General features: G+C 36.8%; 1 protein-coding gene across 8 annotated transcripts in view; it reads right to left on the minus strand.

Moving 5' to 3' along the window:
* Window positions 1-23,589, minus strand: part of TBCD (tubulin folding cofactor D) — a 572,945-nt gene that overhangs the window by 164,238 nt on the left and 385,118 nt on the right. For 7 of the 8 annotated variants that reach the window (XM_069076616.1, XM_069076621.1, XM_069076615.1 and 4 more), the window contains 3 exons: window positions 13,312-13,343; window positions 5,156-5,218; window positions 2,868-2,944 (listed from right to left, as the gene is read on the minus strand). In XM_069076616.1, the coding sequence (XP_068932717.1) occupies window positions 2,868-2,944; window positions 5,156-5,218; window positions 13,312-13,343 (172 nt within the window). The remainder of the gene's footprint in view (window positions 1-2,867; window positions 2,945-5,155; window positions 5,219-13,311; window positions 13,344-23,589) is intronic. The other variant, XM_069076618.1, reaches the window with a different exon arrangement.

The raw sequence follows: 23,589 nt of genomic DNA on the forward strand, positions 1-23,589 counted from the left end.
AACAGTAGAGAAAATACTGTAAAAAGAGAGAAGACAACGTTTTGAAAAAAAAAAAAAGCAGTTTTTCAAAAAATCCTGCATAGATTACAGATTTAGAGCTACAAAGGGTATCAAGGTCATTTAGTTTGACCCACTTTACTTTTTAAAATTTTATTTTTCAATGAACACATTTATTTTCTTATCCCAATTACCCTTAATGTGAAAGGAAAAAAAATCTTAAAAGAAACCCAACACCTTGTACAATCCAGCTTTCCAGTAAATCCTTGAATATTTGCTTAAAACTCTCCTAAATAGTGGAAAGAATGATGATTCAATGGAGAGATGGAGTTGGTGCAATTACTTTTGAAAGGAGAGACATTCTTCATTCTTGCTAAGAGAGAGATACCTTAGTTTCTAGATTCCCTGCAGGGAGAGACCCATAGAGGGTGAAAAAAAAAAGTTTTCTAAAGATAGATATGCAGGGGTAAATTGGCTCCCCATTTCTTTGATTTTTACCTTGCTTGCCCAGAGACTTAGGTGAATTTCCTTTTCAATGAAATTGTGATCTCTCTTTTGGTTGAGCAGAGATATCTCTGCTCTAAGTGCAGGGTTATTTGCTTAGGGTCTTTTCTGTTACATTCTAATTTGAAGAATTTCTCTGATTTAGTTTGCTATTTGGATGGACAAATCAGTTTGCATCACCATCTGTGATGTACTTTGGTGCGATTAGTTTTTCATTGGCAAGAGTCAAGCCTATGGGTATAAACTCTGGGTTTTACCTTTATTATTTAGGCTATACCTACCTATACATCACTCCTTTAGGTGATAGCAATCAGGAAAGTGAGACACCTAGGTAGCTCAACAGAGTGCTGGGTCTGGAATCAGGAAGACCTGAGTTCAAATCTAGCCCCTGATACTTATTAGCTGTGTGAACCTGGGAAAGTCACTTAACCTCTGTTTGCATTAATCCACTGGAAAAGGAAATGGTAAACCACTCTAGAATCTTTCTCAAGAAAATTCCATGATAGTGCTGCTGTGTTATGGTCCATAAAGATCAGATATAAGTGAACAACTGAATTTAAAAAAAAATAGGAAAGTCAGGAAAGTAGCTTAAACCTTAAAAAAAAAAATCATTTCCTAGAAGAGCAATATTTAGAAGGTCAGATAGATATAATATGGGTCCAGTACCCCTCTCTTTTTGAAGAGAACAGGACAGCCAAACTCAACACAGCTTCTATTACTCCCCTATAGACAGGAAAAAAAATGTCATGTACAGGTGATGGCAGAAATCTATCGATACTTCCCTGTAATTTATGGTTAGACAATTCATGTGGACATACATATCTTAAATGCACAGCACACATTACAGTTGTAATAAATATTCATTTAGAAGCAAAAGAAATTCCTACATTATCCTTGTCCAAAAATGTATGAATCACTGTTAAGGAGGTGAGTAGCACAGATCATCAGTCCTATGGGATAATGCCAACCCACTTTAAAATGATTCATTTTATTATTTTTGTTTTTGCTTTATCTATCTATCTATCTATCTATCTATCTATCTATCTATCTATCTATCTATCTATCTGCCTTTAGTTTACAACATTCAGTTCTACAGTCCCTTGAGTTTCAAATTTTCTCCACCTCTTCTTCCTCCCCCACCCCCATCATGGCAGCATGCACTCGAATATAGGACCTACAAATGTCTTCACATTAATCATTAGTCAGGTTGTAAAGGATTATAACTGATGGAATGATCAGTGGGAAAGAGGAAACAAAACAAGAAAAAGAAACACAGCAAGTAGTTTGTTTCAATCTACATTCAGACTCCACATCTCTTTCTCTGGATGTGGATATCTCTTTCGATCATGAGTTCTTTTGGAGTTGTCTTATAACCTTACATTGATGAGAGGAGCCCAGCAGTCTATTGAAGTTAGTCGTCATACATATGTTGTGTCTGTGATTGTGTATAGATTTCTCATGGTTCTACTCTTCTCACTCAACATTAGTTTATATAAGTCTCTCCAGGTTATTATAAAGTCCATCTGCACCTCACTGCTTAAAGCACAGTAGTATTCCATTACATTCATATATCACAACTTGTTCAGCCATTCCCCAATTGATGGACATTTGCCACCACAAAAAGAGCCGCTATAAATATTTTTGTAGATACAGGTTCTCTTCCCACTTCCCTGATCTCTCTGGGATATAACTCTAGAAGTGGTATTGCTGGATCAAAGGGTATACAATTATTTATAGCCCTTTGGCTTCTGGGTTCCTCTGTCACCTGGGCTCCTGTTCAGAAGAAGCTCCACCACCACAAGTTCTCAAGAAATTCTGGATCAGTTCTCCATTCTCTCTTCTGTAGCTGCTCTGCCACCAGATGCTGGTCCCAAGAAATTCTGACTGTGCCTCTCTGGGGCTTTTCTTATATACATAGCATTAGCCATTTCCTATTTCAGCCAATCCCTTCCTAGGTATTATGTCAGCAACAGGAGACACGAGTTCATACCTTCTGATCAATTACTAAGAGGTTTGATCAATTACTAAGTGCTAAGTACCTGCTACAACACAACACAACACAACACAACCTGCCAACACAAAGGGATCTTCAAATTCAAATTACATTACAATTACAAGCATTTATCATTTTCCTGTTTTGTCATCTTAGCCAACCTTGTCCAGGGTCACACAGATAGGAAACATGTGAGGCTGGATTTGAACTCAGGTCTTCTGATTCCAGGTAAACTACATGGATAGTGCCCTATCCACGGTGCCAGATAGGTGCCTAAAATACTAAGCACTTTGATATGACAAGAAAAAAAAAACAGAAAATAATCATGGGCATGATCTTATTAAAAGTCAAGAGTGTGAAAAGATAATTGTACCTTGATATGCTGTCTTGAAGTACTTGAGATAAGATGGAGATTTTTTAAACTATCATTTATTAACCACTGCCAGTTACCTGTTAAAAAAGGAACAAAAATTGATTTTTATCTAATAAAGTAGCAAAAGCTACAGCAAAAAAACAAACAAACAACAAACCTTGATTTTCTAATACTTTTTAATACCATATTAGTCTTCCTGGTATATCAGTTCTTTCAGGAAAAAGAGATCAGGAGAAAAAGGAGATCTACATAGATAAAGGGGTGGGGAACCTGAAGCCTTGAGGTCACATGTGGCCCTCTAGGTCCTCAAGTGAGGCCTTTGACAGAATCCAAACTTCATAGAACAAATCACTTTATAAAAGATTTTGTTCTGTAAAACCTGGACTCAGTTAAAAGGCTACACCATAAGACCAAAAAGACCACATGTGACCTTGAGGCCCACAGGTTCCCCACCCTGATTAGAGGCAAGCACCCTTGGGTAACTCTACAGAGTCCCTTGAACAAAAGTTTAGCTTAACAGACAAAGAAGTATGTCCTAATATATGCAGAAATATAATTTTTAAAGGTAAAATGTTTTCTAAAGCTCTATTCAGGTTCTTTACTTTGTTCCTGTTTATCTTTGGGTTAGATCTGTCTAATCTGAAAAATGGTACAAGGGAAATTCCCCATTATTAAAATTTCATTATCTAGGTCTCCTTCTAATTCACTTAACATCTTTTTAAGTATTTAAATGCTATGTTATTGTGTGTATGTATTAGTTTTGGTTTGTTTTTTATGGTGTCTTTAAATGTGCAATTTTCTTCTTTATCTCTTTTTATCATATCTCACTTTTCTCTGAAATCACGACTGCCACCTCTACTTTTTAAAAAATTCAATTGTACAGTAGATTCTATTATAGCCTTTCATTTTAACATGTGAATCTTTGTTTTAAGAGTGTTCTAGGAAATAACACATTATTGATTTCTTTTCTGTAATCCATTCTACTAGCCTATTCTATTTTAGGGATGACTTCATCCAATTTGTGTTCATGGCTGTAACCATTAATTGAATACTTCTCTATATCCTACATGTTCTTTTGAACTTTTTTTTTTTGCCTACATCTCTGTCTTTCTAATAAGGAGAGGGAGGTTGGAGTAAAAAAGGGGGACCTTGCCTAACACCTGTGAAATATGTGAAATATTAATTATGCAATCTATTTCTTCTTCCTTGCCTTAATTTCAGGTACTCTGTAGTCCTTCTGGTGGAGCCATTTTTTTTTCTTTGAAGCTCTGCTTCTATTTTTTGTTGAGTTGCTTTCTGCTATCAGTACAAGGTATTCTTCATTGTATTTGCTCACATCACCAACCTGTGCCTGAACTGAGGACGTGCACCTGTGTCATACTCTGCATGGATACTTCTGAATAGTATATGCAGATCATTCTTTTTTTTTTTTTGCTTTTTGGAGGGCAATTGGGGTTAAGTAACTTGGCCAAGGCTACACAGCTAGTTTTTGTGTGGGTGTTAAGTATCTGAGGCCGAAACCGAACTCGGGTCCTCCTGACGATGCAGCTGGTGCTTTACTCATTATGCCACCTAGCCACCCCTATGCAGATCATTCTTGGTCATGATTACAGTGGCTAAAATTTGGCCCCATATTCTCTAGGAACTGTTTGGCCTTGTCTCCTGCTGTAGTTCAGGCCCAGAGTATCTGGATGCAACATTATGCTGGAGCTGCACAGATACTGCTTGGGGCCTTTCTTCTGCTGTAACTGGGGCTGTGAGGCTATTCTGGGACTGAAGCCTTTCTCTAGATGCTTTGGGATTCTTGTACCACTTTAGCACTGGGCTTTACTGAGAGCCCTTCTTTCTGCTGCCTCAACATTCAGCTTGGATCTTGCTTCCCACTTCACCATGCTTTCCATCTATTCTGGCTTGTATCTATTCAGAGCTTCCACAGGGTTCATAGATTTTGCAATTTTTTTGTGTAGCCTGACCTGAGTAAAGTTTTTAGCTGATCTGTTTTAGATACTTTTTTTTTCAATCTGGAACATTTAGATATTCATCTGGAGTATTAATGAAATGTCTAGATTTCTTCTCTAGGGTCTAACATTCCACTATTTTCCCAAAATCCCCCTCAAAATTTTAAAATGGAAAATTCTTATGACCTTGTCCTAACAGATGCATTTCTAGTTATCATGATTTGATAGCAATGGAAAATGAACAGACAGATAATGAAGAAATAGATAATAAATTAGCAAAATAAACTACAATGATTGAAAGCTATTAGTTGAAGGAAAAAAATTACTTACCAATTATAGGATCACCTTGAAAAGGCATTTTGGAAAGTGACAAATTTTTTATCAAGGTGCAAACTAGAAAAAGAAAAATGAAATAATTTTTTCTTACTTTCATGAAAATTCTAAAGAAATATTTGACTTTTAGAAACTAATTCTTGATTGCTAATCTAGAATCTGAAAGTTATAGGTTAGTGGTTTCAAATTCCAATAGAAAGGGGGCCACTAATCCACATATAAGGATCCCTGTGGACTGCATATTGACCTAGTTTTACAATGAGATATTATCTATGCTTTATCATATTTTTATTGATTTCATTAAACATTTCCCACTTACATTTTAATCTGGTTTCAGATGCTATAGGTAGAATCTTCCTAATATGTCAAAAACATAAGAGGCAGCTAGGTGGCATAGCAGGCCCTGGAGTCAGGAGGACCTGGGTTTAAATCTGGCCTCAGACACTTAACACTTACTTGCAGTGTGACCTTGGCAAGTCTCTTAACCCCAACTGCCCTGTCTTCCCCCTCCAAAAAGGCCAAAAAAAACCCACATCAATTTCTTATATATTGTTTCCAATTCTAAACCCTTGAACTTTTTTTTTCTGGGGTTTAAATCATGATAAGAATAGGCTCAAGGTGTTTAGGTGGCGCAATGAATAGAGCACCCACCCTGGAGTCAGGAGGAGCTGAGTTCAAATTTATAGCCAGACACTTAACACTTACTAACCGTGTGACCTTGGGCAAGTCACAACTCCCAACCTTCCCCCCTTCAAAAAAGCAAAAAAAAAAAGAAGCTTAGGGTGTAAAGACATAGGTGTAGCTACCTTAGACTTAGGCCAGACCTTGAGGAGGTTGCAAAAATGCTTCTGAATTTATGCAGGTACCTCCCTGGCATAATGGGAACCTGACTTAGTCTAGGGAAGATTTCAGATGATATATTTCAGATGATTTCAGATGAAACCTATGAAACACAGGCTTCCTGGGCCTATTCAAATCTGAATCTGTCCCACAGGCTTTAAGGCTTTCCAAAGACTCAGGTTACTTGGAGAGAAGGGAGTTGTTACTTCCTACAATCATGTTGCAATTGTGGAATGGTATACAGTAAACAATGTGGCTCTCTAGATATGTGATTTATTTAACCAAGTTATTAGTGAGCTTAGCTGTATAAAGGTTTATCATCTATGTTAGCTATGATAGTAGGTAGTACTTGTGCTTAGAATTGCTTTAAAAGAGTTTTCTGTCCCAAAAGATGTTTTTATTTTGTGACCTGCTAAGGAAGAAAATTAGTTTCTATCAAATACAGGGTGACTACCAAATGCACAGATAGAATCAGCCTCTTCAATGGTTCCATATAATTCACATCAGATTGCAAATAATTAGCAAGCTGCTTTGCCTACAGCTGACTTTTGGGTGGGGAGAAGGAAGGGAATTTGTGATACCTATCTGGAACATATTTTCTAAGAAATAAGAGAAGGGAACAAGAGAAAGAGAAAACAGGCATTTATTAAGTACCTATTATCTGTCAAACATTGAACTAAAGGCTTTACAAATATTATCTTTTTTGATTCTTAAAACATCACTGGAAGGTAGCTATTATTATGATCCCTAATTTACAGCTGAGGAAATGGAGGTAGACAGAGGTTAAATGACTTGCTGGTGTCACACAGCTAGAATGAGCAAGTCTGAGACTGGAGGAACTCAGACTGTCCTGACATCAGGCCCAGTACTCTATTCACTATGCCACCTAGCTGTCAATAAGCATATTGATAGGTAATTGGGTTTCTCAATTGTTCTCTAGAGTAAATAACTGCCAAAGATAAAAGAAATCATCATCTTTGACAGTTCTTACACCAGATGGAGAGTGAGGCCAGGCCAGGCATGATGATCACAGGACAGAAAAGTCCAATGAAGAACCTTGCTCAAAGGGACTCAAGGTGGTACAGTGTTTTATGAAAGTGTGGAAGATTAACTATAGGTGATTGTTCTGAAAATTTTGATAAAAGAATGCCTCTAATTTACTACTACCTTGGCGTTTTACATAGTAAACAGAGGGATATGTCTACATAAAAATGGAGGTTAAGTGCTGTTTCATTGAATTTATGCCAAAGACCTGATATTGTTAACTATTGTGGTTAACTAATATTCTCTCTACAGAACTATATAAAAATCTACTTTATACCTTTGGGTACATCTCAGGAAGCAGTAAAAGTTAAAGGAAAAGAAGATGATAACATGAAAGGCAAGAATTTAATCTGAGTCCTTAGAAAAGTTTTGTCTTGAGATCTAGCACAATAATTCATGTTTCAATGGTCCAACTACGAGCTTGCTCTTTGGTGGCATAGTGGAAAAAGCACGGAATCAGAAAAATAAGATATTGACTAAGGAGAACCAGGAGAAGTGGGTTTGAATCTGGGTTCTAGTGCTGCTTTTAAGTTATAAATACATTTATTCCACTTTAAGGTTTAGAGTCCTTTCCTCAGAAGACACTTAAGAAGTTGGTAGGGCAAGTATTATTTCCCCATTTTGCAGATAAATCTCAGCTCTTTTTTTTTTTTAACTATGTGATGTGACCTCTCCCATCTTAATACCCATCTCTATAAAATGAAGGAGTAGGAAGAAATGATCTCTTACCTATATATTTCTATGACTAATCCAACTGCAAGACAGAAGTAGAAGGTTAAAAGATCTTTCTCCCACAAGGGCAGTACTCCTTGAAGGATGGAGATAATGAAAAAAAAAAACATAATAAAGACTACTTATATTTATGTAGCATTTTGCTGATGATTGCCATGCTATTCTTATTAAGGAAAATATGAAGGCAGTTAGGTAACACAGTGGATAGAGCACAGGGCCTGGAGTCAGGAAGACTCAATTTCCTGAGGGCAAATCTTGTCTCAGACACTAGCTGTGTGACCCTGGGTAAGTTACTTAACCCTGTTTGCCTCTCAGCTTCCTCATCTATAAAATGACCTAGAGAAGGAAATGGAAAACTACTCTAGTATCTTTGCTAAGAAAACCCCAAATAGGGTTACAAAGAGTTGGACACATCTGAAAAACAACCAAACGACAACAGTAACAACTCTTATTAAGACTAAGAAAGAGCATGGATCTAATAAATATATTCTTCCACACCATCTCCAACTAAGTCACTATCTTCAGAAGAGAAATTCTGAGCTAGTAAGTTGGGGAAAGCATATTTCATCTCATCCAATGGCTGGATTACAGCTCATATTGCTAATCCTGAATCACAGAAACTCATTCATTAAAATTAGTCACCCACTAAATAGAAATGATGTCATCTGTGCAGCTTTAGTTTAGTCTAAAGGGCAAAAACAATGTTTTTATATCTAGGGCAGCATAATAAATCAAGTATTGCAAAAATATTATATGATGCTAACCAAAAGTTAAACTGCTGTTAAACTACTCATTTTAATTATCCACCTTGATAGGAATATGTTAATAGATGTCAAATATACAAGAAATTTAGTTAAACAACAATTGTCAATAGCCCAGAAGAGCTCTAGGTAACTGTTGGAGCACACTGATGAAACAAGGACAATTTGAATACTCCCAGAAACCTGGCTATGGGTATAGGGAAAAGAATTTGTATAATTTTGGCATTCATCATTTATTCCAAATCAATTTCCACAGAAACTTTAAAAATTTGTTGAACTATGTCAAGCTTAAAACTACATCTTAAAACTGCATTATACTTAACCCCAGAATGCCTCACCTCCCCCATCCAAAAAAAAAATTGTATTATTCTAGCATTAGAAGATATCTCAGAGACAATATAGTAAAAATAATGGGCAGGCCCTTTCCTATCCCAGACTTATTTGATTGTATTTTTCTTAAATTTATTTGGTAAAGAATACACCTGCTAAATAATCTTTGGTTGTTTTGCATATAAGCACCTGTGGTCAAACCTGTTCTTATGTTGAACAGTGTCCCTTGTTTGTGGCATGACAGAGACACACAGGATAGATGGACTTTTCCTGGCACAGGCCTAGAAGCTCAACACCCAGCACACTATCAGAAAGTTCTCTTAAACGGGGCATAAGTAAGAGCTATTTTATAACTATATTTTTAAGTGTAAAATCACTATGAATTTGAAGGGGTACTGGTTCTGTAAATCCCCTAAAATTCTCCTTCACTCTTCCCACTGGATCTGGTGTTTGCCTGAGGCATCTACCCATAGCAGTCAACTGGCCTTTCATTGTCCACACCTGACAAGACACCCTAGACTTCCCACTCTTGATCCTATGTAGTCCTCATTCTCTTGTGGCCAGTGGTCCAGGTCCAGGTGTTCCCAGCCTTCTCTGTTTCCTCAAAGTCACCCTAGCCTATTTATTGGTCATTCCCATCAAGATCCTCCCTAGGACCCCTGCCCCCTCCAATCACCCCAGACTACTTGGTCAACCCTAGATCTCTCCTATAGTCTTTCTGTATATAAAGATCCATCTCAACCTTCATTAAGGTGCTTAGATTCAATCTGGACCACTTACAAGTGTCGCCAATGCTTAGATTCCTTAAGGAATCTTGCCAATATGGTGTAACTTTAATAAACCTTGTTTTTCTTTGGCTGAAAGAAGGCTTGGGTTAAATTCATTTAGGCAGGACCTGCATGTCACTATTTTGAGGTCCCAGTACCCCTAAACAGCAACATCATAGAAGGGACCTCAAGTTACAAACCTCATGAAGGCAGGGACTGTTTTATGTTTTATGCTTGTATATCCTGGAATATAGTATAAAATAATACTTTGATTTGTTTGACCATTTATTTAAAGGGTTTTATGCATATTGTGTTAGGAGCATTATCCTACACCTCATCTCCCTTGAAGAAAGTTAGGCTAGTTTTTCTTTAAAATGTACTTCAAGACTCGATTGGCCTAGGGACTAGCCTGAGTAATAGCCAGTTCAGAAAAAACTGGCATAGTCTTAAAAGGCTGAAACATCATAAGTTCCTTGAAGTGGGAGATGGGCAGAGAAGAAGAAGAAACTAGCCTGGCCTTCATGCTTTCTGGCATGGCTCTTTTGGTACTGCCTCTAAAAATGGTAGTAGCTTAATATGATCCACCCTCCCCACAGGGACATTCTTGAGGGATGAGAGTAAACTGTGGCCATTCATAAAAAGGCAAGGTAAAGTATGTGTGTAAAGTGAGTATGCAAAGGTAAATTTTGTGCCCTCTAGCTGTGTTAGGTCTCCCAGCATCCTCCAAATTCTACTAGATCTCTTCAGAACTGTTTTCAAAGCAGTCAGGGGGACTGAATGGGAGAAGTAGGGAAAGATGTAATTCCTCCCTGTACAACTATAGGTGTTGTTGAGGTTTAGGGATGCTAGTGATGAGGTATGGGCTCTGGGAGCCCCCTCTTAGCTGTCCTTGAGTCCTTGAGGTACAGGCCCTTGAATTCTGATTAAATCATCTCATTTGATGATGCATTTGCATGAGGCAAGTCGGTTACTAGACTTACTAGACTTCCCACCCTATCTATCCACCCTTGAACTTGCCTAGCCCACCACCGTTTGTGGTCTCCAGGTGGCCTTCAGGGACTTCCCAACCTTAATCACTCATTGACCTCATTAACTCCTCCCACAACCTTCTGTATATAAGACCCCATCCTGTCTTCAAGTTTGTGAGAGCGCCATAGAATGCCATAGAATGACCTAGCACAGACTTACTCTGTTTTTAATGCAAGCAAACTTTTAATAAACTTTACTTTTCTTTGGCTGAGAGAAGATTTGAGTCAAATTCATTTGGCAGGATCTGGCATCTTGGTATTTTGTGGTCTTCAGAGCAACCCTAACCCTCTTAGTGGGTAACCTCTTCATTTTTATGGTTCCCTGACTGGGAACACTGCTAATCTCAAGTTCTTATCCAGCCAAGACTGGAAGGTACATAAGCCTCTCTCTTTCCCTAGTACCCGGGAAGTGCATTTTTTTTTTGTTTTTGTTTTGTGGTGGGGTTTTTTGTGTTTTTGGGGGGACCTGACCTCTCAGGTTCCATTGGGTCAGACAGCTGGGAGGCTGTTTTGTGCTCAGCCTGACCTCAGGTTCCTATTCCTGTTTGATTATTTGAAGAACATGGACATGTGCATAGTTTCTATGAATCTTACAAACAGAAAGACTGTGGGAAGGATCTAGTGATGGGGTACAGGCTCTGGAAAACCCCACGATCTCTGATTGCATCTTCCCACTGGATGAGACATTTGACTAAGGGCACAAGCCTTTCATTATAGCTAGGCCCAAATCTCTTACTCTTAACCTAGCCTAGCCTTCCATTGTCCAGTTACTTTCCACCCTTGATCCCATCAAAATATTTATACCCAAATCTGTTACCCTTAAACTAGCCTAGCTCTCCACTGTCTGTCATCTCCAGGTAGCCTTCAGCTATTTCCTTACCTTTTATCCTCTACCTGGAGTCTGACCTCAGTTCCATCAAAGATCCTTCTTAGAGTCCTCCTCAAGACTTTTCTCACACTCCTTCTCTAAGAGACCACCCCTAAATTCTCCCACAATCTTTCTGTATGTAAGATCCATCTTGCCTCCATGAAGGACTGAGATTAACCTAGCACAGACTCACTCTGTGTCAGATTATTCTGGTCCACTTGTCCAATATAAGTGTCATAAATACTTAGGTTCCTTAAAAGTCTAACCATTATGGCAAATTTTTAATAAACTTTGCTTTACTTTTGCCGAGAGAAGACTTGAGTCGAATTCATTTGGCAGGACCTCGGTGTGTCAGTATTTTGGGGTCTCAAGCACCTCTAAAACCCTAAACCTCAACACTAGGAATGGCCAAGCAGTCTGGGGGTGACTGGAGGAGGGGCATAGGAAGGATCATGATGGGAATGGCCAGTAGGCTGGGGTGACTGGAGGTCCACTGCCTGGACAAAAAGAGTGGGGTCTTAAATAGGATCAAGAGTGGGAAGAAGCAATCCAGAAGTAACAGAAAAAGAAGGGCTGGGCTAGGTTAAGGCTAACAGAGTTGGGCATGGAGATAATGAATGGCCAGCCGAGAGGATTATAGCCAGGAGTGTAACATAATATAGTCAAGACATTTAAAGGAAATAAAAAGAAACAAGATCCAGAAAATCCTGATATAGTGAAATTAGCAATGGACATGATATCAGGAAACCTCCTGACTCCTATTATTATATATTATATCATTATATGACTTAGCTGTGTGAGCCAGGGCAAATGGCTTTCTTTCTGAGATCCTATTACCTTTTCGGGATAATGGGAATAAAACTATAGCATTTTAGAGTTCATCTAATCCAACTTACATATTTTTAAAGAAAAGGAAAACTGAGTCACAGAGAAACAAAATGTTTCAAAAGAAGTAAAGTCCAAGATCACACAGCTCATAAGCAGCATAGCTAAAATTAAAATCCAGGCCTTCACTCATGATTGGAAAAGGCTATTCACATCCAGAGAAAGAATTATGGAGTCTGCAGATTGAAGCAATCTACTTGCTCTCTCTCTCTTTTGTTAAATAAAATTCTCTCCCATTTAATTCTTTTGTGGAAGTGAAACTGTATCTCTTTCTTAATGGCCACATGTCAACTTGTTCACAATGGATTCTTTTGAATTACATGGGAAATAAAAAAAATCAGATGATCATAAAATAAAAACCAAGACCAGAATACAAGTGGCATAGCTGGGGAGGTGATATCTGTCAGTATGAGAGTAGAGCGTAGAGTTGTTATTTAAGAGAGGCAAGAATTGCTATACCAGCAAAGCTATAGTAAATGAGTCTGCTGTAAACAACTGGCTTATCCTAATGTTTTGTTTCTATATTTAATATATTTTGTGTTTTGCCTTCGGACATAATATCAAATTTATTTCTGAATAAATTCTTCCACAACCTCTACTCAAGTACCAGCACACATTTTATCATAACAAAGATTTCAAAAGAAAAAAAAGAGTTCAGCAAAACAAACTGTTCTGACAGCATAAGCAATACTGTATAACCACAGTGCCACAGAAATCCAGTGTAAAAGAGAAATGTAATTTAATTATAATGGTGTTTTATTTGATGACAAAAAAGCTCATTGTCCCTGGTAAGTCAAAAGAGTATGTATCATCATTTAGTATGTTTTTACATTCATAGTTAGTAAGAATAAAGAGTCATAACCCACCATTTCCTGTCTTCCACACATTTAAAACCTACCTGATTGTCTCATTAGTTCTCCTCCCAATCCTCTGAAAAGTTAAAAAAAAAAAAGAGAACATTACAAAAATAATGGCCAAATAATTTAATCCAATATTTCAAAAATCTATAATTTCTGAAAAGCTATCATTTCACTATGGATATGCCCTAACATAAATTACAGCATTCCCTCAACATATGAATAGGTTCTTTCATTACATTCCTGTGGCCAAAACTATTCTTTACCTAATGATGAGCTTTTCAATAATGAGTTTCTCTAGATTAAGATAACAGAATTCTTAGTGAACAATCTTGTCACAGTACAAGCATTTTCAATTTTATAAGACCTAAAACCTAAAAGAACTTAGACTATACTGGTATAGAATCTAGTGTCACTTTCACAACACAACAGAGAAGATATCAGTGGAAAGGTAAAATAGCATAATCAATAAAGCAAAAACATATATCTACACACAAAAAAATTCTGGGAAAATTTCTTTATATCAAATATTTGCAGTAAAGGTTTAGTGTCCGAAATATATACGAAAATAAGACCAAGAACCATTCCAAAATAAGTATGTGGCCAAAGGACATGAATACTTTATGTTGGTGGGGTTTTTTGTTTTGTTTTGTTTTTTTTAAGCAATTGGGGTTAAGTAATTTGCCCAAGGTTACACAGCCAGGTTTTTTGTGCGGGTGTTAAGTATCTGAGGCCAGAACAATCCCAGGTCCTCCCAACTCCGGCGCCACCTAGCCGCCCCAGTGAGTTGTTTTTTTAAACTCAATCATTACAAATTTCTGAAGAACCAGGTTCTCCCATCCCCCAAAATTTCCCAATACACACTCTGAGTCTATGATCTCTATCTGGAGATGGGAAACACATTTTATAATAATTCCTCTGGGGATGGCTAGGTGGTGCAGTGAATAGAGTACTGGCCCTGGAGTTAGGAGGACCTGAGTTCAAATTTGGCCTCAGACACTTAACACAAAAACTAGCCATGTGATCTTGGGCAAGTCACTTAACCCCAATTGCCCTCCAAAACAAAACCCATAATAATTCCTCTGGAATTGTGGTTGGTCAATATATTGATGAGATTCTAATTCTTTCAAAGTTGTCTGTCTTTATTTATTGTTACAGTGTAATTATTTTCCTGGTTCTCTTCATTTCCTTTTAAATCAGTTCATACAAGTCTTTCCATGTTCTTCCAAAACAACCTCTTTCATCTTTTCTTTTTTAAAAATAAGTTTTTATTGATTTTTTTGTTTCTTACATTAGCATAGTTATCTCAAGTATCTCTTCTTCTCCCCCTCCCAAAGAGCTACCCCACATGACTAATAGTATTCTTTAGAAAAGAAAAAAATCAATAAAACTGATTAATACAAAGAAAAAGTCTGAAAATATATGCAATGTATAGTACCTGTAGCCCTTCCCCTCCACAAAAGGATAAGCTGAAAGTGTCTCCTCTCTCTTTTCATTTGTTCCTAGTTGATCTTTGTAATTTTGTTATATTTTTTAAAAAATGTGTAGTTGTTCCTTCTACTTACATTGTTGTGCATACTGCATACAGCATTTTGTTGGCTACTTAGTTCACTCAGATCAGTTCATATAGTTCCATGCATCTCTTTATTCATCACACATTTCACTTCTTATAGCACAGGAATATTTCATTACATTCATGAGCCACACCTTTTTTTTTTTTAACTATTCCTCAACTGATGGGCATCTACTTTGTTACCAATTCTTATCTATCACAAAAAGTGCTTTCATAAATATTTTGTATTATGTAGGAGCTTTCTTCCTAATGACCAGTAATAGAGCCTATAGTTCAAAGGATATGGACATTTCAGTCACTTTATTTGTTGTTTTCCAAAACGGTTGTACTATTTCATTGCTTCATCAACAACGTATTACAGTGTCTATACTTACATACACCCCTTGAACACTGACTGTTGTCATTTTTGACCATTTGAATGGTATAAAGTGAAACCTCAGAATTCTTTTGATTTTAATTTCTCTTATCATTAGGAATCTGGTACATTCTTTCATGTGGCTGTGAATACTATACAATTTTTTCTTTGAGAACTGTATGTCTACCCATTATGGCAAATCTTTAATAAACTTTGGAAAGACCCAGTGTGTTGATATTTTGGGGTTTTGAGCACCCCTAAACCTCAACAATATTAGTTATTTTCAGGAAAATTCCATTTATTCCTATAATTTCTAATTATTATAACAAGGATGGATGCTGTATCTTGTCAAAAGCTTTTTCTGCTTCTATTAATAACCATGTGGTTTATTTTTTGTTCTGTTGTTAATATGTTCACTTGGGTTCCTAATTTTCCCAATACTGAATTCCTGATATAAATATATCATATATATGTATATGTACATATATATGTATATAGCTTTCAAATACATTGTTTTAGTCTCCTTGCTAATATTTCACTGAAAATTTTTACTTCAATATGCATTAGGCATTTGGGTCTATAGTTTCCCTTCTCTGTTATTATCAATACTCATAATCCCTCAGCTATGACAAGAGTGACATTTATATGTGTACTGACACAGTGTAAAATAAACAGAACCAGGAATACAATGTAGATAATGACTACAACAATATTAACATAAAAACAACAAAAACCAGAACATCCTAAGTATAAAAACTAAGTGACCCTAGAGTATAGTTAAGAAAATCCATCTTCCTACCTTCTGGTCATAGTTGGGGGATTTTGGGTTGATAATAACAGACACTGCTAGATCTATAGAACATTTTTGCTGACTTGCTTTCCCTTGCAACTTTCCTTTTCATTATTTATTATAAAGGGTAGGTATTGAATGAGGGAGAAACATATTCAGTAATGATGATTATGTAAATATGAAAGAGGAAAAAAAGTTTCAAACTGCCTTAAAGCATTAGGAAATCCATCAACAAGAATTTATTAGGTTCTAGGTCTAATATGCTAGGACTTGGGAATATAAACTCCAAAGATGAAAATCGCTACTCTAATGGAACTCATTCTATTAAATGATAAGATATTAAATATATGATGCAATATAATGTAATGAAATACAATGTAGCATAATGAAAATCAATATAATGTAACACAAGAGCAACTAGGTGACAGTAAACAGAACACTGGACCTGGAAAGAGGAAGACTTGAGTTCAAATCCAGCCTCACTTACTAGCTATGTGACCCTAAGCAAGTCATTTAACTGTGTGCCTCAGTTTCCTCATCTGTAAAATAAGCTGAAGAAGGAAATGGTAAACCACTCTAGTATCTTTGCCAAGAAAACTCCAAATGGGGGTTCAGTTGAACACAAATGAAAATGACTGAACAACAAGATGTAACACAATGTAATGTATCATGTATAATAATGTAATGTATAATCTAATACAACATACTATAACATAATGTGATACGATATAACTAATTGAATGATAAATACAATATGATATCTATGACTGTGATGATATATCATAATTTAATATAACATAGCATAATATAAAACATAAATACAAAGTAGCTAAATGCAAGGAATTTAGGGAAGATACGAACAGATAGGATAAGAAAAGGCTTCATGTAGGAAATGGAAACAAATATTTATTTAACAAGCACTTATTAAACTCTTATTATTTTCAAACAACTGTGCTAAGGAGATGACCAACATAGCAGAAGGCATTTATTTCCAGGGTGAGAGGGCTGCAAGAGGATGATGTGTGTTCCAGAGTGAGATTATAGATGGTGTTGAAGCCAGAAAAGTAACGAATATAGTCAGAAGGGAAATTAAGGTTAGTCAGCCTGACCACAGAAGAATTCACCAATGGCAGAAGGGGAGTGACATAGTAGTCCCAAGGTAAGAAGGCTGCAAGGAATTAATGAGTGTTTCAGGATGAGACTAAACAATGCATGATTTTAAAGTCTGGGGGGGGGGGGTGAAAGGTGCTGCTTCAATTGAGTCTTGAAGGAAATGAAGAATACTGTGTGAGAAGGGAATGTACTCCAAACAGAACAACCAGGGCTATGGCATGATAATAATCAGAAAAGGAACAGAGTGAAGACAAATTTTTCTTGAGTGCAATGTATAATAAGGGAAATAATGTATGAGAATTGAAAAATGGGGTTGGGGGAAAAGACTTTAAAAGTCACACAATGGCTTTTATCTAAGCCTGGAGGTAACAGAGAGATTGGAGTTTGTTGAATAGTGGAATATGAGCAATGTGCTTAAGGAAAATCATTTTAGCAAGTAACTGTGTGGAGAATGTATTAGAGGGAGAAAGATGACCTATAACAAGATGATAATGAAACTATCTAAAAAAATAGTACTGACTATAATGACACATCTTGGCTCAGGAGAGCAAATGATGGAATATTGTTCCTTTCAGTATAGAAGTGGAGGATTTGGGGTACAGAAATATTATATGCACTATCAAAAACACTCATCGCATTTGTCGATTTTGCTTAACCATTTTTTTATTGTTAGAAAGGAAGGAAACCATATATTTTGAATGGCTGATAATGAAAAAGGCAATAGTAAAATCTTTTTTTTTTAAATTGACAGAAACAATTGTGAACTATCATTTGTCTTCCCAATACTAGAGGGACTGCAAACTATTAATAATACTTAAACACTAATGACTATCACAAATGTTATCTTTCATGTGTATATAACCTTGTTAGGTATCTTCTATACTACTATCTTCAAAAGTTTTGTTTTGTCCATAAGGACTATCAAGAATTAGCCAACTTATGTTGTATAAGATAAGTAAAGGGAATATCCTTCAGAAAGTAATAGATGCTACCTAAATGGTATTACCTTTTTAGCAAGGTTGGGCATGAAAGCATTTATTTCTACGTAGCTTACTCTAAAGTTGGAAATATTACCACTCTGTCACACTGACATTTGGCATTAATCTTCTTTTTGCAACAACTGGGGACAAAACAATCAAATAAAAGGAAATTTTAAAGGTCTCTCCTCAGATCTGAGAAAAAAAATCAAAGTTATATATCATTTTAGAATAAACCAGTTAAATAGCCCACATTAAGTATTTGGGGGAAGAGGGGAATCATCAACCTTTCATTTTTATATCACTTTCACAGCCCACAAAAGGTTAAAGATGTACTTACTCAATAATTTGTTGGTGAAAAAACAAGGGTAGCACCTTAAAATTACAACTCTATCTCACTTCAGTCTAACAAATTATTTTCCCTATTTCATAGATCAGAAAGCTGAGATTTAGATATATTAATAGTTTGCTAGTCACTCAACTAGTGTTGTAGGTCGAATATGAACTCAGATCTTCCTAAGTAAAACTCCATTCTTTGACACACAACTATTTGTTTATACTGAGAAGAGGCCATAAAGGAAAAAACATTCATTTCTCAGCTTTAATTCTTCTTTAGGTCCAAGTAGCATTTGGAAAGTTACACACGCATGCACACACACACACACAAACACACATGAATCTTCGGGGTAAAGCTGAATAGTTTGCTTAAAGGTTGTATCAGCTGTTGCCATTAAAAGGCTACTTTTACATACTGTTATCAACAAAATTCATCACCTTCCTACATACTTATTTTTTAAAGTTAGTGATCATGATACAATCTCCATTCTGATAGCTACATGACTATTTCAAAAAGCTACTTTTCATCTATTCATATTTATTTTTTAAAACCATACCTGTTCTTTAAAATTATTTTTGTACTACTTACCACAACAATGAAAAAGATTATCTTATATTTCTCCCTGTAGAAACTGAAACAACTCACAATTTTTACAAGAAAACTTCACCCTTATCTGGAAGAACAGTATTAAAGTTTCAGTGCTATACTTGAATTTGGGACTGTGCCACCACAAGCAATAAAGCTGAACATTTACTCAAGTGTCAAAAGCTATTCAATCTGGAAGCTTTCCAGAATGCTATGAGTTTCTGCTGACATGCAGTATTCAACTTTTATATTAGTTTTGGGTTAATGGTAATTTAAGCTCTCTCAGTATAATGTCAACAATGAGTCTACATATTTAATCCCTATGACCAAAGCAGGGGTTCATTTTTCACATCATCCTCCTCCCAAAATAGAACAGAAAACAATACTCTGATTTCCCACTCTGCTACACATGCCATTATAAAAAGGATTAAGAACTACTTCTGTACACAGGTTGTATTCTCCAATAGTATTTAGCTAAACTGGCTGACTCTCCTTTGACTTCAAGTAATATTACTAGAAAAAATTTTCTTTCTAAACTGTTGGAATACTGATGGCATAATCTGACTTCGTTTCATTTTTTTAAATTAGAAAACTATATCTCCAAAAGAACTGAGAACTATAGAATTTTAATAGTTCTGTCCAAAATAAACCTCAAGGGGTGGCTAGGTGGCACAGTGAGTAGAGCACCAGCCCTGGAGTCAGGAGGACCTGAGTTCAAATCCGGCCTCAGACACTTGACACTTACTAGCCAGGTAGCCTTGGGCAAGTCACTTAACCCCAACTGCCCTCCAAAAAGCAACCCCCCCCAAAATAAACCTCAAAATGGTTTATTTTGTGGATGATGTTGGTTTTCAAATCTAGAAGCTATAATAATGGAGGCAGCTATAGATTGCTCAGTGGTTAGAGCACTGTGCCTGGAGACAGGAAGACCTAGCCACTTAACCTGTTTGTTTTGATCCACTGGAGAAGGAAATGGCAAAACACTCCAGTATCTTTGCCAAGACAACCCCACAGATAGTATGATCCACAGGGATCACAGAGTCAGACACAACTGACACAACACCAAAAAAAAAAGCTATAAGAAGTAATATAATTTAAATGTATTGCCTTAATCAGACAAAGAAATATTCAAGTACTGTCCTTGGCCTAATGAGCTGGTAACTGTCAAAAGACAAAAACATTCCCTTTGATTCTAACAGCAGGAGGGATATAACAGCAAATTCTGTACATACAGAATGCTGAACCTCATCAGAGAATCTCCCACCTTAAGACACTGTACTTCAGAAAATCCAGCAGTTGATTTCGAGAGGAACACTACCAAGCTTTCAAACCATTGAGAATTAATAATAGAGACCTTAAAACCATAATATTTTACATCTTTTACAATTCTGGGGATGAGGCCTCTGGTTTAGTATAATAAAACTATGATTTCCCTTATGTTCATTTGATGAATATTGTAGGGAAAGAACTTTACCTTTTTTTCTCCTAGTCTTTATCATTCATCCCACCTGTACATCCAAACCATGCCACTACTTTCACCCTTAACAACAAAATATCAGTATATGTAACAGCCAACAAATTACTAAATAAAATGGCACTCTGGAAACACAGAGTTAACAACTGCACAAAGAAACCAGCTATTACAAGGGACATATAATAAGAGAAAGGTCTCATACAAGAAGCTATGAACTTTGATCTCTAACTGATATTGTAACTCTTGAGTTCCAGTACAATGATTATTATAAGCCTTTGCTTATGATTATTGTGTAAAAGCAAGTGGGCCATACTCACTAAGTGCTAAGATGCTACTGTCTGAAAAACTAGTTTTCCCATATCATTAGAAGGCATATAAATTTGAGGTTTCTAGATAATACAAAATAATAAGCTTTCCTGGAAGATAAGTAACAAATATAGGAGAAATACAAATAACTCTCATAGGCTTAATATCACTATTACTTTACTACTTTCTTATTTTTTTATTTTTCAAAAGCTTTATTAACTTCTGATTTACATCATTCATTTCCGCCAGATTTTGAGTTATAAAAATTTTTCTGTTTTTCCCCTACCCATTGCCCCAAAATAGCAGTCCCACAGGATATCCCCTCCTCCAATCTGCTCTCTCCCATATTTTCTCCTATACCCCTTTCGACTTTTCCAGTTGGGCATGGTGGATATCTAAGACCCAGTGCCAATATATCTTATTTCCCAATTACATATAAAATTCCCAATATACGTAAAATAGTATTAATAATAGTATATATTTGAATATTTGATTTTAAAACTTTGAATTCCAGATTCATTCCCTTCCTCCATTGTCACCCACCCTTACTGGAAAGATAAACAGTTCAGTATAGGTTGTACACGTGTGGCTAATGCAACACAATAACATAGTAGATATATTGTAAAAGACTGACTATATTTCCCTCCCTCCTATCCCACCTCCCACTTGTTCTATTCTCTACTTTGATCCTGTTCCTTTTCAAAAGTGGGTGTTTCCAACTTCCCTCCCCCCCAGCTTGCCCTCCCTTCCATCATCTCCCCTCTCATCCCCTTCCCCTAGTCTACTCTCCTTGAGGGTGAGATACCCTATTTAGTGTGTATTTCATTCCCTCCTCAATCCAAATTCAATGGAATAAGGTTGACCCATTCCCTTTTACCTTCCTATTCTCCCCCTCCATTGTAACCATTTTCCCTTGCCTCTTCTATATGATAGTTTACCCCATTCTGTCTCTCCCCATCTCCTCTCAATATACTCCTCTCTCACCTCTTAATTTCACCTTTTAAGTATCATCCCTTCCTGTTAAATTGGTCCTGTGCCCTCTATCTATGTATGCCTGTAAACATATACACACACATTCACGTATGTATTCATATGCCCATATAACCTCACATATAGACATATATATGTTTCTATTCCATTCAACTACTGAGAAAAGTTTCATAAGTTACAATTATTGTTTTTCCATGTAGGAATGTTAATAGTTCAACTTTGATAAGTTCCTTATGATTTCTTTTCCCTGTTTACCTTCTCATGCTTCTCTTGCTTCTTGTACCTGAATGTCAAATTTTCTATTCAACTCTGGTTTTTTCAGCAAGAACTCTTGAAAGTCGTCTATTCCACTGAATGACCATATTTTCCCCTGAAACATGATACTCAGTTTTGCTGGGTAGGTGACTCTTGGTTTTAATCCCAGCTCCTTTGACCTTTGGAATATCATATTCCAAGCCCTTCGATCCCTCAGTGTAGAAGCTGCCAGATCCTGGGTTATCCTGATTGTGTTTCCACAATATTCAAATTGTTTCTTCCTGTCTGTTTGTAATATTCTCTCCTTAATCTGGGAATTCCAGAACCTGGCTATAATATTCCTAGGAGTTTTCTTTTTGGGATCTTTTTCAGGAGGTGATCAGTGGATTCTTTCAACCTCTATTTTGCCCTCTGGTTCCAAAACATCAGGGCAGTTTTCTTTGAGAACTTCCTGGAGGATGATTTCTAGGTTCTTACTTTCACCATGGCTTTCAGGTAGTCCAATAATTTTTAAATTATCTCTCCTGGATCTATTTCCCAGGTCAGTGGTTTTTCCCATGAGATATTTCACGTTGCCTTCTATTCTTTCATTAATGTTTGGATCTGTTTAACAGCATCTTGATTTCTCATAAAGTCATTAGCTTCCATTTGCTCCAATCTAATTCTGAAGCAATGATTCTCCTCATTGAGCTTTTGAGATTCTTTTTCCATCTGCCAAATCTGCCCAATTCGGCTTTTTAAGGCATTCTTCTCCTCATTGCCTTTTTCAGCCTCTTTTGCCATTTGAGTTAGTCTATTTTTTAAGGTAGTATTTTCCTCAGTCAGGCTGTTGACTCTCATTTTGTAATTTTCTTGCATTGTTCTCATTTCTCCTCCCAATTTTTCCTCCACTTCTCTTATCTGCTTCTTAAGGTCCTCTATGGCCTGTAACCAGCTCATATTTTCCTTTGAAGCTTTTGGTGCTGGAGTTCTGACTTCACTGTCTCCCTCCTGTTCCATGCTTTGCTCCTTTTTGTCCCCAAAATAGGAGTCTAATGTTGGAATTTTCTGTCTTCTTTGTTTCCTTTGCCTGGTCATGTTGCCCCTCAGTCACTTGACCCCTGGGCTTTTTGCCACAGTAAGACTCTGCCACCAGACAGGGGAGCTTTCATCCCAAATGCTGGAGTTTTCTCAGCTGCCGGAGGTATTAGATGGGTTCCCTCTCTGAGGTCTCCACATGCTCTGGCAAGCTGGACACACACTCCAGGACCTCCAACCTAGACTGCAATACAGATCCAAGAAGGTTAAAGCAAGAGTGATTACCCCTCAGACTGGTGCTTGGTCCTCCTACACTCTGCAGGCCAAGAGCTGAAGCTGCCGCGTGGTGCTGGCTGCCTGTGCCAGTGTCTCAGGGGCTTCTTGCCCCAGGGGGCAAAAGCCACGCACTCCCACATTCCTTTTCCTTTCAGTCTGGCTACTCACTTCATTGGACCTGCAGTCTTACAGATTCATTGTAAATTAAATAATCCCTGGGGGCCAAAATCCCCAACAAATTTATAGGATAAGATGGGTCCCAAAGTCCAGA

The sequence above is a fragment of the Petaurus breviceps genome, unplaced genomic scaffold (genome assembly GCF_028583685.1).
Source record: "Petaurus breviceps papuanus isolate PSGF00001 unplaced genomic scaffold, PetGlider_PUasm1.0 90925, whole genome shotgun sequence".
Taxonomy (NCBI): Eukaryota; Metazoa; Chordata; class Mammalia; order Diprotodontia; family Petauridae; genus Petaurus; species Petaurus breviceps.